The following is a 19,599-nucleotide window of genomic DNA, read 5'->3' as shown; positions in this document are numbered from 1 at the left end:
TGGTAATGTTTATATACTCATATTACCGTCATCCTGCAGTTTTTATCGAACCAACAACAACAGCAAGAACATGGTCATCTGTAAAACTGATATTTACCTTGCTCCCCACTGTGTTACAAACCCTGACATCAGTTGGGACTGGTTATCTATAGTATTTATATTTACCATGCTCCTCACGGTTTGTACTGAACCACAACATCAGCCTGTACATGTCATCTGTATATGCTATTATTACCAGCTCATTCCTGTTGTTACCAAACCATGACAACGATCGATCATGGGTTATTTTTAGTACGCATATTTACCGTTCTCTGCTGTTCTACCAAACCACGACAAAGGTCAAATAATGGTTAATAGAGTTCTGATATTATATCATGACTAAGCTTGTTGTACCAGACCGTGACAATAGTTGGGACATGGTTATTTTAGTACGCATATATACCCTGGCTTTTTTTTTTTTTAAATGGTGCAAATTACAGTTGGGTCATAGTTACTATAGTACTGATTTATACAATGCTTCGTTTGTCAAATCAAAGAGAATAGTTAGGGTATATTAGTAGCTCAATAATACCGTACTTTTTTGTTGCTACCGAACCGAATAACAGTTGGTCCTGTACTTAACGTTAGTGCTTATATATATATGTTCTTACCTGCTGTTATAATCCATGGGAACAGAATCGCATGGTTATTTATTGAACCTGTATGGACGTGCACAAGCTGTTGCTACAGAACCATCACTACAGTTTTGGCATGGATAACTATAGTTCTGAAATTTTACAAGCCCCTGCTGATGCAACAGAAAACGACAACGGTGGGCATGGTGTGTATAGTAATGATATCTGGAAAGTTTCTGGGCCCGGTTACCCGTACAAATAGACCGGAGTCTAGAGGTCTGTTACCGGACCCACTAGGACAATACACAGGATCATGATAGAGGTCTGGTAATCAATTTGATTACTGAGATTTACAATAGGAGGCACATATATTTTATCTATATTAATGGTTGTCGATTTTAATTTTTGTTCTCGTATTTTTTCTCATTGCTTTAATGTTTAGTTGTATGGTACTCACAGGAAAACAGAAGCATTTATATTTCTTTAATCCCGGAGATTAAATACGATTGCAGATTTCGGCAATATTAGTAGTAAACATGTATCGCCGAGATCGGAAGCTTTGGTTAGTGTTTCTTTTTGTTTTTTTTTTTCTCGGGACTGATGAATAAAAATGATAATCCTCCATACGTTTTTTCAGTATTTAAAATGTTTTGTTCAAATAGTTGTTGTATTAGTTTTATGTTTGAGTAAATGAATAACAGTGATACGGAAATCGCTGTTAAAATCTAATTTTCATCATATGCGTCGTGACTGAGTGAGAGCTTTTTTATACTCAGCGTCACTGAAAAAGTTACCACGTAATATATACCTCTTTATACTATTTTTATAACTATATCGACGTCACCTTTTCATGGCCTGTGGCGCGGTCTATTACTCATAGGACCTGTGTGATCATGTCTCCTAAACCCATTCATGACTGGTCAGGTGTGAACAGCATTTACGGACGGCACTTCGCGACATGAAAGTTCGGGCGTCAACCATGCAATGGCCTGGCCGTGTTCACAAATCATTTTCAGTCTCTCGTGGTGTGTTTAATGAAACTTCAATTGTCATTTTTATCTAAATTGCATATTTAAACTAAATTTTAAGCTTATAACTCTTTTCATGTGGCTATTCTGTATTGATGGGCACTCTCAGTTGAAATTTTCCTTGAGGTTGTAATAAATTGATATTAAAATTTCCAACTCATATCTGCTGAGTTCTAAAAAATGATTTGTGATCACGGGGGCATGATTGGCGCGTGATCATGGCCTTAAAACGTGGCATTCCTTAGCAAGGTTATTCTGTTTTTTAACGTATTCCTTTGAATATGCGACGAACTTTCAAGTGCGTTTGAATGATTTGATGATAGAAAATTCGTAAATCGTCGACTTTTGTGGAAAAAGTCATTTTGCACGTGCAGCTCTTGTCCAAATGGAGTTTATTCGAATTTGACCCAATTCTTTACACCGTGACGATCAGCTGCGCATTAATTGAAGTCCTGTTATACTTTTAACACAGTCCAGTGCGATTTTTAAATTAAAAAGGGCCATTAGAGTGGTTACTTTTCTGTGACGCTGAGTATATATATAAAATTTACCAACCAAACGTAATATAAACTTTTGACTAATTATTCATTACGGGTAGCAGCTATTGCCTATAGAGCTTACATTGGTATTACAGTACATGATAGTACTTGGTATTTATTTGTCGAATTGCGATCGTATTTTTCCCATGAGCAAAAAATAATAAATTACTATTTCCTGTGACTAACCTTGTGGTTTTAAAACAAATTTTTGAAATCATCGTTCGTTTTTAAAGATAAAATTTAGTATCCGACATCTTTTTTATCAAATTTTATACGTTCTCAGTATCTTATTGATTACCGAACCTCTAGCCTTACCATTACGGGTTATCTAGAGGTCCGTTTATGGACCCCTAGGTCACTTCCATGATATATTCCATGCACCAGCTGTTAATATCTAACCAGGTCAACTGTCAGAGCATTGGTTATCTAAAATACTCATGTATACCATGTTCCAGCTGATGCTTTTGAAGCACGAAAATATGCGGAGATATCTATGGTACTCACAGATACCATGCTCCAGCCGTAGCTATCGAACTTCGAGAACACTAAGGGCATTGTTACAGTACTGTTTATTTTTTTTTTTTTTTTTTTTAACCCCATTTTTTTGTATACACACATGCTTGTCTGCACTTAACTTAAGGCTCAACAGACCGGTAGGTTCTAGTTGTACACACTATCATCTCAATGATGTACATTTTCTAATTTTGTACATTTGTCAAATACTGACAGTTTTCCTCTTTCCATATAATAACATTGAGATTTACCTAGTTACATAGTGAAACAACTGAGATTTCCTTTCAAAGTCATTGCAACTTAGAGAATCCGTTAGTGAATACAACAAGGACCAGAATGCACGGATGCTGGTCGGAAACGACTGTGTTTGTTTCTCATGGCGCGGCACAAATCATTTAAATTTTTAGTGTCACCATTTTTCCATTTTGCATTGGAAGCCTTTTTATATTCAGATTTGTGGTTTATTATTGGGAAAATTATTCTGGGATTTTAATTCACCTGCTCTTTTAATTATTATATACCTTTGTTGCTTGTCAAACGTGGGTGGTACGTTAGGCTAATAACTTACGAAATAGTACATGTTTCCTATTTGTATGTCAAGACTTTAGATTTACGAAATCTGGATACACATGGTTATATTGGCTGTTCATGTTTAAATTTTATTGTTAAAATTTTATGGATTTATTTTAAATGTTAATTTAACAAATACTACCGTCTGTTGTGGGCCTGTACTGTTTCTGAATACTTCTGAAACAGTACGGTGAATATTTACTATACTAATTGTTATATAAAATGTTATATAGCTGTTTCATTTCAATTCACTATTGCAGTTTAAATTCACTTATCCTTCATACTTCATTACTTGTGCGGCGATCGAGTCTGAACTAGCGAACATTGCACTCTAACAATAATTTATTTTCTTTTACTGTGCTTAGGGTATTAGCAGATAGCTAACTTATTTTTCCATTTCTCCAATTCAAGAAATGTAATTTAAGTAAGTTTTTTTCTGTATAATCAGACAGAAAACAGCTATTCTTTTAAAAGAATTCAGCTTTTAAAAGAGTTTCAGTGTTTTTTCTCTCCTAGCCTTTGTTTACATTGCGCGTTTAGGTGTGTACCGGATGCTTTGGTAATTTCTCCATTATTAGTTTTAAAAATCCAATCTAAAACAAACTTCCCAATATTTTTCTTTTTACTATAAATCAGAATAATAGGTATTACTTTTCAAAAAACATTCAGCTTTTTATATTTTATCAATTTCTTTTCAATCTATGATGTTTTTTACATACACATGATTTAGTCAGTAGAGGATAGTTCAATTTTCATTTGATGGACATATGAAAAATATGCATAAAAAGCATACATTTAAATATGTAGTCAGAGTGTTCTGTTTGCATGCAGTAAAGAATGATTTGCGAAATTTTTATAATAATTCTTAATCCCTTTCTATGATGATCGAAACCGGAAACGGACAATTTATCTAAAAATTTTTCTTATGGGATCCTAACATGTAGGGCTTATTTTAGATGGGCTATTTTTACACGATTAATTGCACATGCGCACTTTGCACCATGCGCGGCCTGTTGTTCGTTATCCCTCTCATGTACTTTAGTCTGATTGATCTGTATTAATCTTAGTTCAAAGTTCATAGCTGAAAAATTATTCACAGAGATGAGCTGTCACTTATTTAGAGTCAACTATTTAAAATAGGCGTAAATGAGGTACTTTAGTCATTCAGATAAGATGTACTAGCACAATGAAGATTTAAGGGCGAAAAGAAAAATATTTCTGAATAGAACATTTATTCTTATAAATGCTTGTTTTTGTGTAATACGCTATATGTCATGTTACACACTGGTTATCCGGGTACCTACTCGTGTGAGCGATACCGCCCTCGTGTGATTAATGTACTAGTTGGTAAAACAGGAAGTTCACACCTATAACAGGTAATTATTCCGTATTTTTTATTGAAGATTTGAAAAGTTTTAGTATTAAATGTGTAAGATTCATACCCTTAACTATAATCCTGTCAAATATCTATTCATATGATTGAATAACTGTAAAAAAAGTACGTTTTTTTGTTCGCGAAAATGATGATATTTTAAGGCGTGGTATTTTTTTCACGATTTATGTATTAGTTACGGTTATATCAGGATTTTTTGTTAGAAAAATGAAAAGCAGTCATTTGTGTATTAGCCATTGCTTTCCATTTCACTAAAACTGATGCACAGTTATAATTAGGTTCGATTTTTTCAAGGACTAGTGTGTAGAAAATTAAGATACCTCTGTCGATGTACCTTGGTACCATCTCGTTGTTTCTGTCAATTCCAGCGGTTTCCGTCCTCGTTATTGAATGAACATTACTTGGACGCAGAACCTTTTTCTAAATTTAGCGATAATATGCAATGACCAGCTAGATAAAGATTAACACTTTGGTCTTTTTATTACTCCTGCTATGGAATCAGCCTTATCCGAAAGAAAATTCTCACATAATTTCATGCAAATTCGCTTTCAATATCCATCTACATAGACACATTCTTATGTGTATATTTAATTGAATATTGCGACTTCTTCTTCTTCATTTAAGTTTATTTATACTCGCTGCCGGGAGACCCATATGAGCGAGAATATCTGCGCCATCGTCTTCATCGTAGAGTGTCGACGGGCGTCTTTTCATGCTGATCTGTCGTAATCCTCTCGGAGTACCATGTTCTGCGTTCGTAGACAACTCTGAACTGAGGAAGGTAAACCACCCTTCTTAGGACCACTGCTCCCGCCCTTCGTTGCAACTCCAACAGCTGACCTCAATATATTTATGACGACTTCCGGTGGAGCTGCATGCCTTCTCCGCGATGTGCGCGCGGCGGGAGCTCAGGAGAAGGTATTGCGACTTCCGTACGTTTTGTCCTGTTATTTAAGGACACGTCACGGCTGAGATAGTTTAGCATTATAACAATACACAGTCGGTATTGAAATTGTGTTTCCAATACATGTGCTCATTAGATAAATCCTCAATATCTATGTGAAAATAAGGGATGTGTTTTGTATGATTGCAACACTGTGAGTTACTCTAGTTACTGACAAATGACTGAAACAATAGGAATTCGTACGAGAGATGGATAGACAAAACGACAGTGAGGTAACGATATATTCTTTTATTGTTTTATTGTATGAGTTGTAAGCTACAATAAAGAATACCCATTTTATGAAAATCAAACTGGAAGTTAGAAATAACAGAAAAAAAATAATTAGGTCATGAGTCATCATATACCTGTCAAAATTTGTCATTAGTTTTCAAAAGCTGTCAAAATTATTTTTATCTCTCTGTTCTGCAAATGCACTGTTTTTGAAAGTATCTTGGACGGATATTGTAGTGTGTAACTTACTTTACATTCCACATTAATATTTGTGCTTGAAATTGTTTTGTTGAGCTCACCGACGTCACATATGAATGTCTATTGTTTTAGTTTATTGTCTGTTATAAAGGTACCAAATCTCAATATTAAGATATAAGAATTGTTCCTTTCTGGTAGACAAAGGAAACTATTTGGTTGAATCATAATATAACGGTTTTTGGAAAGAACTGAATATTCTTTGTTTTTTTTGTTATTCGCCGGAATTTCAAAAAGTGACATCACCTTAAGTTGTTATGGGGTACAAAATGTTTGCAACAAAAACAAAATTAAATTTGTTCAGAAATTCTATGATTTTTGTCAAATATTTTATTGCGATCGACCCCTGTTTAGCTTCGTTTTGAGGAATAAAGCCAGTAATCCGGTCAAAAATGCTTCGTTTGAGTAGTCGACGTCAGTAGTAAACAGATCCTTATTTTCCCATGTTTTTGTGCGAAAATTCGTGTAGAACAAGTGCATTAATCACACCTTTATACTGCTAGAATACATTATGCATGGAAAGAGATGAGATATGTTTATACAATCCACATTCAAGTTTTGCAGATCGAAACCGAATGTAGGGGGTTTATTGTGCGGACAGGAGCATATAGGTCACAATACTATAAATAGTTTTCCCTATATATTCTATATAAAACTGACATTTTTAAAGAGTTACCAAACAGAGCTAGACCCATTTCAGAGAACAAATCCTTAGCTCAATTTAAAAAGTTATTATAAAACTGATATAAAATATAGAGAAAGTAGGGGTCATGTATCTTCTAAGAGAGATTTCTCTTGTCATATTTACTTACTTTAAAATCACATCAAAAGCACATTGCTGTGACCCGGAAGTACTAGTCATACTAAAATTGAGTTTCACTTCACCAAATACATCCTGATTTTCCTTACCAAAATCTCAAAAATACGTCTACAATGACATTTAAACAGAAACTAGCTTAAATTTAGACCTCTGTTGCCATCCCCAACTTGGAGCGTGAAATATACGAGAACCGCAACTCTTGTCGGTATTGATTTTTTGCCTTGTGCGCTGTTGTAATTGTTTCCCTTTACACTAAAATATCGATAAACCTGCTGTTTGGCATATATATACACGGGTATGAAACGTTGTCTGCGGCACAAAATGTGCCGCACTGAAATGAAAGCATCGCGCCTCCGACGGCGCAGGCATTGCGCAGGATGTTTACAAAAATAACGAGCAAGGTGAGTAAAATTGAATGTTTTTGGTTATTGTCTTTTTACAGTAAAACCTTTTTAGAAATCGGGGAATGCAGCGGGATGTAGTTGTGTCTTGCCGACAAATCCATGCCCAGTTTGTGAAGAAATATGTAATATTGTTATTTTGCGCGTGTTTTTCATCGGATACAGTAACGTGAAAATTACAAAAGCAGTGAATATTCCGAGTCATTTCACCTCCTGTTGAAAAAGGAATGATAAATTTCTGTAGTATATCATATAAAGACATGATATCTGATCGGTTGAGATAAAATACATGCCTAGGAAAAGGCATATCCCCTCGTTCTGCCGACTTTTCAGTCCAGTGCCGCAGGCATCTCGATGGTGCCGCAGACATCGTGAGAGGCGCAGTCATCTTGAATACTATTGTAGTCGGTAGTACGTGTAATTTCGACCTTCTAACATGCATTGAAATACAAAAATATCAATAACAATGTTGTTCCTCCAGTTATTGTAGTAGTAAGACAAATCTTCTCAATCCGAACTTTGTAATATAAATAGCTATTTCAAGAAGTTTGCATTATTTTTCTCGCTGTTTTGGGGAATGGGGCCAGGGAAAATTACGTCATTTTGTATCGATTTGGGATTCATTTTTTCCCGTAAAATAGCAATATTCAATTACTAAACATCCCATTTGTAACAATTATTGATGCTTATAGTTCAAAGCAAGGTATCAAAACCAGCATCGGAGCACAAAAACTGTCATAACTTTTGTCATTTTTCAACCAATTTTAATGTTTTTGTTTCAGCATCGAATTTTTTTTCTTTACAGTTTGGGCGTACTTTTTTATTAGCGGCGAGCTGAATTTCACCCCCCTCCCCCCTCCAAAAAAAATAAATAAAATAAATAAATAAATGGTAAGATTCGCAGTTTTGGCGTTCCGAAAAAAAGGAACGCAATAAGACAAATAAAAAAAAAAACACACACACACACACACACACACACACACACATAAAAACATGAAATTTCTCTTGCTCATCTCGCGCCATGTTTTTCCTTAACAGTATATCAGCACAAATTTCACTGTTAAGTCAAGATATTTAGATACGAACGAAGAGTATTTAAAACGATACTGTTCCCAAGTTTTGTGTAGAAAAGAACCATTGAAAAAATTGTCCAAAATGGGGCTTAACTTGTTCTAATTATTTCTGAAATTCTACAAAAATATTAACGTATTTTACTCACTCTTTGTCGTTCAACTATGATTTACGTCTGTGCACTGACTGTACACATAAAGTTTTCGTCTGATCATAAGGAGAAATGATTTTCCTTTTCCTTTTAATATACACTGAATGCATGTACATCCATCTGAAAATATAATATAAACAAGATATTTAACTATCGATAACTTCATTGCTTCTTTTTCACACAAAACTTGGGAACTGTATCGTTTTAAGGGAAGTTTCATGTTTTTACGGTTTTTTTGTGTGTTTTTTTGCGTTCCTTTTCTTCGAAAGCCAAAACAGTGATTTTTCGCCATTTTTTTTCGGGGGTTGGGGGGAGGGGGACGAAATTCAGCTCATCGCTTATCAAAATAGATCTAGTACGCCCGAACTGTAAAGAAAAAAAACTTGATGCTGAAACAAAAACATCAAAATTGGTTAAAAAATGACAAAAGTTATGAAAGTTTTTGTGCTCCAATGCTGGTTTTCATACCTTGCTTTGAACTAAGCATCAATAATTGTTAAAAATAAGAATGTTTGGTAATTGAATATTGTTGTTTTTTTTAAGAGAAAATAATCCAAATTCGATACAAAATGACGTGATTTTCTCAACTGGGAGGCACCTGGTCCCATCCCCCAAAAGAGCAAGAAAAAATATTGCGAAATTCTTAAAATAGCTATTAATATTACAAAGTTCGGATTGAGAAGATTTGTCTTACACAATAACTGGAGGAACAACATTGTTATTGATATTTTTGTACTTCAATACATGTTAGAAGGTCGAAATTACACGTACTACCGACTACAATAGTATTCAAGATGACTGCGCCTCTCACGATGTCTGCGGCACCATCGAGATGCCTGCGGCACTGGACTGAATAGTCGGCAGAACGTGGGGATATGCCTTTTCCATGACATGTATTTTATCTCAATCGATCAGATGTCATGTCTTTATATAATATACTACAGAAATACATCATTCCTTTTTCAGCAGGATATGAAATGACTCGGAATATTCACTGCTTTTGTAATTTTCATGTTACTGTATCCGATGAAAAACACGCGCAAAATAACAATATTATATATTTCTTCACAAACTGGGCATGGATTTGTCGGCAAGACACAACTACATCCCGCTGCATTCCCCGATTTCTAAAAAGTTTTTACTGTAAAAAGACAATAACCAAAAACATTCAATTTTACTCACCTTGCTCGTTATTTTTGTAAACATCCTGCGCAATGCCTGCGCCGTCGGAAGCGCGATGCCTTCATTTCAGTGCGGCACATTTTGTGCCGCAGGCAACGTTTCATACCCGTGATATAGGTAAACTCGGCTCTACATTTTTGAGCAACGCATCTTGGTTAGATAGAATTATTGAAGTATGCAAATTAAAGCAGAATATAACACATCTTTAAGCTACTGTAATTAATTGTATTTTATGGACTTTGCTAGATACCGACATTGTTCAGTGAGTTATAAATAATTATATATTAAACAATAAGTAAAATGTACGATTTTACAGTAAAAATACTTGTTCATCATGCGTATGTAATGTGTATTTTCTGTCATGTATATGCTGGATGAAGTTATAAGTTTCGTTGAATGCATGGACCGAAAATATAAAAATAAAAAATGCCACTTTTTAGTGGTAACATAAAACATCACACAAAACAAAAGATTTTCCCCTTTTTGCTGTGAAGCGTAATGTTGTAAAATTATGTTCTCGTGTTATTTTTTTTTTTTTAATTTATCGCCCTGAAAATTTCGATTTTGACAATTACTGCATATTGACTGTAAGTGTTTTACGCGTGATGTTTTATGGACCTTTGCGAATACACCGGATGGAGACAAGATAAACACCCCAGGCTATGCTAATTACCCCCAAAATACGTCTGTAATAAAAATCATCAACTGAGACATAAAGTAGAGATGTTCTGCCATATATATCTTCTTATAGCTTAAACGATAAAACATATATTTATTTATTAAATTATTCATCGGCAAATTGATCATAGATGTACTTTTTTTACTTATTATACTTTTTTGCCTAAAATTTTAGATGGATGTAGAAAATTATAAAAGAAATTTAGGTGACGGTTAAGCAGTTTGTTTCAGAATAGTTTCGAACAGCTGGACAATACAACCTAAACTGAATTAAACACATATATAAATTTTGGCAATTTCTAGTGTCATGTGTGTTTTTTAAATGCCTAGATCCACTACTATATAAGTTCAACATTTCATTTGAGTCATCTTTGTGCACATTTATATTATACATACATTTGTTAAAAAAAACAACACATTTTATAATTGTCTAAAACACATACTATCTTACATTTTACAATTAACCTAAAATATCTATTTGCTATTAAAAATTATTGTATTACAATAAAACTTCACTGTTTCACAATATTCGCAGTAAGACCATAAAACATTTGTGAAGAGGTGTCCACCACGATAATCCAATCTAAAACCCCCGTCTTATCTGCTGCTTATTAGCGATTATGTAATAGTCGCTAATTGATGGGCAATTTTGCACAACAGGGGTCCCCATTGGACCATGAAAATTTGTGGAGTAGGAATTAATTTTCCTTTATGGAATGTAGAATAATAATATAGTTATAAAAATGTCTTTGTTTTCATAAAGATATCTGCCAATATCATGATAATGAAAAAGGTCATATACCGGTGAAAGTGATTATTGTATTTGATAAATATATACTTGTTTTTTTTTTCAATTTGAATAAGTTTCGTAAAGTGTACCTTTTTCATCTTCTACTGAAATGCACGCACGGGTAAATAAATCAAATTATCACCACAGTTAATATGACCATCATTCATTAATTTGTAATTTATACTTTTACGTTCACGCAGTGATCAGTGAACGTAAAGAAGCCATGGTCGTATGTAATGTTTTAGGCCCATATATAACAAAATTTTCGCGAAGTGTTTCAATTATTGAACAGTTTATTGTAATATCGTCAAATATTATACCGGCACACAGTTTGTAAAGCAGTTACATAGAATTAATTCTAATTGCCTTTTTAATTTAATGCGGACTTTTTAAGAACAATTTTCCAATTAAAGATGTGACTTAAAGTTTGCCAATTCAAAAAAGTTTTACCTTTAATCATAATATATAAATAAATAAATAAAACGCTCGAACAGATATGCAACACATTGATAAGCATTGCCTTGTGCCGTCGTACCGTCAAATAATTATTGGTGAAAAGCGTGCTCAAGATTGCGATTGCCGCCATGCCAAGTGAAAAATTAGTGTTCAAAAGCCTGGAAGCCATCACGCTGGTTCCTTTATATTAGTTGGGCCTATAAGCGCCATTTTAAGGTAGCAGACCACAACTGACTGGCATTTTCCTAGGAACGATTCAACTCCCTTTTTATTTTCATCGTTACTTTAACTTGTGATAGAACTTTCATGAAAAACAGGTGTTGGAAAAGTGATGTTCTATTAAGGTAGGTAAAGAGGACATGAAGTTTAGTAGGTTTGCAGGTTTGTCGAACAATTCGAGCCTGGAGGAATTTGCTTATCATCCAAATGTTGAAAGCAGAGCTAAAATGGTTGGAAATGAAAAGAAAAAAAAAAGAAAGCGACAAGAAATTTTGCTTTTTCTTGGTAACTATTTGTACATTATTTCAAAGTTATTACAGCTCGTCTGATACTTAAACTTTAACAAAATATCATCTTACCTGTCTTATCGTCTGTTGCTAATTCTGTATTGCAAATGATGATTATGAATCTAAAGGCAGTAAGTTAAAGTATAAAAAAAAACAATCTGCTCTTATATTGTGCCATCGTAGATTACAAGAAAGCTTTTGACTCTGTCGATCGTAAGTGTTTATGGAATAAATTGCTACAGCATAACATTGATGGGAAAGTCTTTAAGGCTATATATTTTGCAATACATGATACATGTTTTATTATTGTTTAGGACTAGTGGAATTATCAAACAATGTATAGGACCTGCTAAGTGGTGATATTTCAGAAATGTTTTTTTTTTTCTCAAGTTATTTTTGTTACTTTATGCAGATGATACAGTGCTTTTTGCAGAATCTCAAAATCGTTTACAAACTGCATTAAATGTATGTCAGAATATTGTGATATTTGGAAACTTACAGTTAATTCAAATAAAACTAAGGTTGCTTTTTTTTCACATGGAAAAGTGCAAAATAAGTCTACCTTTTATTATAATAATGCGGCACTTGAAGTAGTAGATGACTTCAGTTATCTAGGAATTAAATTTAACTATAATGGTATCTTCAAAAAAATTAAAATGTTTTTGGTTGACCAAGCTAGAAAGGCTATGTATGCTCTGTTGAAAAAATGTAGGAAGTTGCAGCTTAGTATTGATTTACAGTTACGTTTATTTGAGTCTGTGGTTCAACCAAAATTATTGTATGGATCAGAGGTATGGGGATGTGGTGATGTTAGCATTGCTAAAAGTTTTCAGCTTAAATTTTTAAAAACATTACTGAAGGTTAAAAAGTCAACACCTTATGTCATGGTTTTTGGTGAGCTTGGGGTATTACCAATAGATAATATAACTAGAAATAGAATATTGAACTACTGGTGTACAATTTATTAAATGGTAAACAAGAAAATATAAACTTTATACTTTACAGGTTCATGTATAGACTCCATCAGCAAATGTGAATCTTTAGAACAGCTTGGATTTGCTGAATTCTGGTTGAATCAGTCAATACTTTCACCAGTGTATTTCCGCAATATTCTTATTTTAGAATGTCCCTACTTTAATTTGGACAAAGTAAAATATTTACCAAATGACTTTCAACTGTCAAATGTAATGTCATTTCAACGTTTATTTCAAAGTAATGATAGTACTCTTCTTTTTAAGTTAGCATTGTTTGTACAGAAAATACTTCAAATTTTAGTTAGGTATAGGTTTTTGTCACTGGCAGTTATTTGGTGGCTATTTAAAACAATGGTTAATTCTAAATGTACACCATCTTCTATTTTTTAGCTTATAAAATATTTGTATCTGATCTATTATGACCGTAAAACTACTGTTTTATTTTATGTATTAGTGTTTTATTTTTATTTTTTTAATTTGTTGTTATTATAATGCTGATGCCCGTATTGGCCTAGTTATCAATAAAATCTTGAAATCTTGAAATCTTGAATCTCACAGATTTCCTCCCTTGGCGTACATTTAACGTTTACAACCGCTTTGAGGAGTGTGAACTAACACTAAAAAGAGACAGAATCTGATACCTAGACTTCCATATCTGCTTCTGTTTCTTCAGTTAGTCACCTGTAAGACACTTACACAGTAGTGTATATTGTATGCACTTGTAAACAAGTCGCTTAATAGCACTACCTTAATGGAGGGTGCGCCTATGAACAGAGGCGAAACTTACAAGATACGATAAAAGGCAGATTTATGAAGCCGGAGCCTCTCCCTAAACGAGTACATGCCCAGAGAGGGTCCAATTTCACTTTCAGGAAGAAAAAGAAAGTCTTAACATAAGCACTTTTGCTCGTTGTGCGACAAGTTTGGTCGTTTTTATAATGACTGAAGGAGAAAAAGAAGAACATCAAGAAGTCAAGATGATAGAATGCGTAGAATAGAGGGTGGGTGTGAAGGAAGATTTAATATTGGTGAAATACTGCTAACACGGTCCACTCCCATTCTTTACATCTTTAAAGTTAAAACTCTAATCAAACAGATCTACTAAAGGTCGGGTTTCACATTTCCAGTTTTTATTTCCAGATCCTCAAAGCAATTACCTTCAATTGCGTTTATTTAGTGTACCGTATGCGGAAGCAATCGCTGCGGGAAGTTTTATAAATGTTCACTGACATAACGAGGACGGTAACCATGTGCAAACGGGTAGGTATCTTTGTTTATTTTCATCCATCGTCAGAGGTACCATCAAAAACAGCAACAGGATGCATATAATTAAAATTTTATCAACAAAAATAACTTGCAGGTACGTGATGCAAACGGTTTTATTTGAGTATGTATAGTTCTACCAAGGAGATTGGCAAATTCAGTTATCTCATCTTTGAACAAAGAAAAATACGTCTCAAAACGTCAAAATACATGCATTTCGCTACATTTCTTCAAATTGTATAGTCATATCAATCTTATTGATATTTTCAGCAGTGCGAATTAATACATTGCCTCGGACAAGTCTGTCTTTAAAATGTTCAACATTCTTAAATATGTGCCATACTTTGGCATTGTTTTTATATACCCTAAACAACCTACATGTACATAAATCACACGAGGGCGGTATCGCTCACACGAGTAGGTACCCGAATAACCAGTGTGTGTTATGAGCACTTCGCATTACCTGAAGAAAGTCATCCTCTGACCTATATTATCGATTTGCTTTTCTCCATTGGTGATGTCACAGCTTTATTACGTCACTGTTGGCGCATTTCTTTCACCGTCATGTACCACTACTGAATAACAGTGAATAAGTAACGCATATTCACAGGCTAACTATATAGCTCTGTCGGGAATTGGAGCGCTTTAACGTAACGTAAACGTCAACGTCACATACTTGCAATGTTTTGTATGCAACGTCATTATTAAAAAGGTATGGAACCTGGAATAGCGTCGTTGTTGCTATATTCCACTATATCTAAGATATTGGTGCCGTGACCAAAGAAAATCCACAGAAATGAAGCAGAAACTACTCCAGGTACGAGAGGCAAAGAAAGCCGTCATTACTGCACAGATGAAAAAGATTGAAGATGTAAAACGTAGCGACGTCGACATGGTGGAATTTGACACGATTCTTGAGGCAGTAGAGGCCAAGTTCAAGTCACTGGAAGGTTCTAATGAAAAGATACTAGTGCAAACTGATGGCGAAGATTTACTAACTGAGATGACGGAGACCGATGATTACATGCTGAGCGTAAAAATTCAGATCAGAAGTCTTCAAGCTTTTAAGAACAACCGCAAATCTTCCACACCATCTATCCAAGCCGCAACTACCGCCAGTAGTGATTTCCAGCCTACCGGGTCCAGTATCCAACCTACAGGGTCCAGTTTCCATCCTTCAGAGTTCCGTGTCCAGTCTGCGGAGGGTATCCGGTCTACAGAGTTGTATCCCACTGACGTCTGCCCTGGAGAACCATTCAGCAACGCAAGCGTCCAATCACAGAATATAGCCACAGACAGAGTACAGTATACATGCCAACCTGTAAGTAATGCTTCTATTAATTCTACAAACTCGTCCATTTTCCATAGACTGCCGAAACTTACGCTCCCTACTTTCAATGGGGATATTTTACGTTGGCAAACGTTCTGGGACTCATTCGAATCCACCATACATCTAAATTATAATCTAACTGATGTGCAAAAGTTCAGCTACTTGCAATCTCAGCTTGAATCTGAAGCAGCCAATACTATTGAAGGTTTTACGCTGACCAATGCCAATTATGCTCGAGCGATAAATTTACTGAAAGAAAGGTATGGTCGCCGACAAAAAATTACGCAAGTCCTTCTTCAGCTTCCAGCCCCGACAAATAGTATCCATAGCTTGCGCAGTGTCTACGATAAGATGGAATCGTATATCCGTAGTCTAGAGTCCAATGGTCAGTATCAGGACACGTACGGCAACTTACTAGTTCCCATAATATTAGATAAGTTACCAGGAGAAGTACGACGTAACCTAGCCCGAGAGCACGGCGACGGTGACTGGCAGTTACTAGATCCACGCAAGGCAATATCCAGGGAAATAAACATATTAGATGCAGGCGGTCCTATAAGTCATCAGCCGGAAGTAGACATGTATGGGTCAACAGCTTCGTTTTATACTGGTACAAAGACGAAACGAACTGCGCCAGTTTCTTCCAACCCCATGATTCCCCCTAAAAGATCACATAGAAACCCAGTAAAGTGTGCCTTCTGTCAGGAATCACACAGTTCCATAGATTGTGCCAAGTACCCTGACGTCGCATCCAGACTAGCCGTCGTAAAAAAGAATCGACTATGCTTCAACTGCCTTGGTTCACACATGATGTCCAGATGCAAGTCACGTCGTACATGTCAGAAGTGCCACAAGAAGCATCACACAAGTATTTGCCAGCCAGAAAAAACCCCGCAACCTAGTATACCTACACAGACTCAAACCAGTGACCCAAAGGCACCAGCTCAAGCGTTCTATCCCCAACCGGAAGTTACGATGCACGCATCATCAACCCAAAAATCCCTATCCGGAGTTTTACTGAAGACAGCCATCGCCCCTATATGTTCCAGAGAAAACCATTCTTTAGACGCTACTATCCTATTTGATGAAGGATCACAACGATCGTACATAACACAGTCGTTAGCGCAAGAATTACAACTGGCAAGGGAGACAACCGAGACAATTTGTTTGTCGGCATTTGGAGGGAAGAGTGACGGAGTTCAGCACCTTGATACCACTACGGTCTACCTGATAACAGATTCTAAGCAAAAAATCCCTATCAAAACTATTATTGTCCCGACCATAGCAAATCCCATTACTAATCACCTGAAGGATTCCACGGTTAATTTACCATACTTACGTGGTCTTAAGTTAGCCCATCCAGTGAGCAGTGACAGTTGTTTTAACATATCCCTACTCATCGGCGCTGATTTCTACTGGGATATTGTTGAAGATGAGGTACGACGTGGAGATGGTCAGTAAAGTCCAAGATTGGCTACCTATTATCAGGACGCTTACCTGATTCGACCTCCAGAGATTCTACCCAGCATGCACTGAACGTTATCACTTCCTGTGCAGATGAAGTCCACAGCCTTGAGAAATTCTGGAAGCTAGAGAGCATGGGGATCGCCGATAGTACCGATGACGAGAAGATCACAGACTACCTTGAGAATTATCAGCAGAATGCTATTCAGTATAGTAATGGAAGATACACTGCCCAGTTACCATGGAAACAAGACCATCCTCCACTTCCCACAAACTACCAGATTACCAAACGCAGAACCGAGAACACTATCAGGCGACTAAGTGCAGAGCCAGAGATACTGCAGAAGTATGGCGAGATCATCGCAGAACAGGAAAGAAGAGGCTTTATAGAGAAAGTTGACGAAGATTCCCAGACAACAAGAGTGCACTACATACCCCATCACCCAGTGAAAAAGGATTCCTCTACCACCCCCATCAGAACTGTGTATGATTGCAGCTGCCGAAAATCCCGTGATGAGCCGTCCCTGAATGATTGCCTAGAATCAACCCCGCCCATCCTGAACGATTTGACTTCCCTTCTAACCCGATTCCGGTACAACAGATACGCAGTTACCACAGACATTGAAAAGGCATTTCTTCACGTGGGCCTGCACGAGAGTGACAGAGATGTTACGAGATTCCTATGGCTACAGAACACTAACGATCCCTGCAGTCCCTTGATAACCTATCACTTTAAAGTTGTGCTATTCGGCGCTACATGTTCGCCATTCATGCTGAATGCGACCTTCCTCAAGCATCTACGTTTGAACCCGAGCCTCAAACCATTATAGAGCGAGACCTCTACGTAGACAACGTAGTATCCAGCTTTACAAATGAATTAGACCTCTTGAACTACTTCTGGGAATCCAGAACACTGATGTCCAACGCCGGCATGAATCTACGTTCCTGGACCTCTAATAGCGACAATTTACGTCATACCACAAGTACCGTCGGCGTACTCGATATTGATGAGTTTACCAAGGTCCTTGGCTTACGTTGGAATCCCGCTAGTGACATGCTGTCATTTCCTCCAAGAGTTATTCCCCAACTAGACAAAGTGACAAAGAGAGCAGTCTTGATGTATACATCCAGAATTTATGATCCACTAGGCCTGCTTAGCCCTGTAACTATCAGAACCAAGATTCTACTACAAGATCTATGGAAGAAGAGTTATGACTGGGATGTCCCGTTACCAGAAGATATACAACACATATGGCATACCCTTAGCTTCGATTTGAATTCCGCACAAACCATGACCTTCCTCAGATTACTGCTGCCTACCGCTAGTTCCGGAGTTGACAAGACCTCAGGGCAGTTGCACGTGTTTGTAGACGCCAGTATGGCATCATATGGAGCCGCAACGTACATCTGCAATAGCACCGACGCACGACTTGTCATGGCGAAGAATCGAGTGGCACCCCTCAAGAAACTCACACTACCACAACTAGAATTGATGGCCGCCTTGATTGGTGCAAGACTAGGTTCCCATCTACAGAAGTCGCTCATGGTCACAGACATTACATATTGGTCCGACAGCCAGATCGTCCTGCACTGGTTGAAGTCATCGAAACCTACCAAGAGATTTATTACCAACCGAGTATCCGAGATATCTAACTTAACCTCAGGGTCGTCATGGAGATATTGCCCAACAGATAGTAACCCAGCAGATCTACTTACCCGAGGCATCACTGCAGATAAGTTCCTGAGTAGCAGCCTATGGAGTACCGGTCCCTCCTGGTTATGTGACACTAGTACGTGGCCTACTTGGGATTCTACACAGGCATTAATGCAGACGACCAGTGAAGAGCAGACGACATTAGTTGATAATTCTAACATACCCGCCAACCAGCAGACGACGTCTAGCCACGACATTAGCATACTCCAGTTGATTGAAATAACCAGATTCAGCAAATACAGCAAGCTCCTTCGTGTTACGGCTTACGTACGACGATTCGTATACAATTGTCGAACTACTCAACATAGAATGTTAGGTGTTCTGTCTACACAAGAACTACAAGATGCTGAGCAAATGTTAATGCGAGATTGCCAGGAAACCGCTTATCATGATGAAGTTACCTACCTGAAGTCCCCTACGTCCCGCATACCTCGTCCAACGCTTGTGAATCAGCTACAGTTGTTTCAAGACGGTAATGGCCTACTTCGATGTGGCGGGAGAATCCAGAATGCCCCTGTTGCTGAATCAACGAAGTTTCCTTACTTACTGCCTAAGAAACACCTACTTACCCGCCTAATTGTACAGCACGCCCATGAGAAATACCTGCATGCCGGAACGAACGCTACAGTAACCAACATTCGTCAGAAGTATTGGATACCGGCCATTAAACAGTGTGTGAACGCCATAACCCGTAAGTGCGTGACATGCAGACG

At 36.7% G+C, this 19,599-nt stretch overlaps 3 protein-coding genes across 3 annotated transcripts; all 3 read left to right on the top strand.

Moving 5' to 3' along the window:
- Window positions 1-15,174: 15,174 nt before the first annotated feature.
- On the top strand, window positions 15,175-17,169 carry LOC128552105 (uncharacterized). The gene has a single exon (XM_053533116.1). It carries the CDS (start codon window positions 15,175-15,177, stop codon window positions 17,167-17,169), a length of 1,995 nt encoding a protein of 664 aa, XP_053389091.1.
- Window positions 17,170-17,306: 137 nt separating this feature from the next.
- On the top strand, window positions 17,307-18,002 carry LOC128552104 (uncharacterized). The gene has a single exon (XM_053533115.1). It carries the CDS (start codon window positions 17,307-17,309, stop codon window positions 18,000-18,002), a length of 696 nt encoding a protein of 231 aa, XP_053389090.1.
- A 101-nt stretch (window positions 18,003-18,103) lies between these two features.
- LOC128552103 (uncharacterized) lies at window positions 18,104-19,577 on the top strand (the record flags this gene model as incomplete). The annotated part of the gene is made up of 1 exon (XM_053533114.1): window positions 18,104-19,577. A coding segment is annotated over exon 1 (1,474 nt), but the record flags the coding sequence as incomplete, so codon positions are not given.
- Between the last annotated feature and the right edge of the window lie 22 nt (window positions 19,578-19,599).

Source organism: Mercenaria mercenaria, unplaced genomic scaffold, assembly GCF_021730395.1.
Source record: "Mercenaria mercenaria strain notata unplaced genomic scaffold, MADL_Memer_1 contig_2047, whole genome shotgun sequence".
NCBI classification, from domain to species: Eukaryota; Metazoa; Mollusca; class Bivalvia; order Venerida; family Veneridae; genus Mercenaria; species Mercenaria mercenaria.
This window is presented reverse-complemented; position numbering and strand designations above follow the sequence as displayed.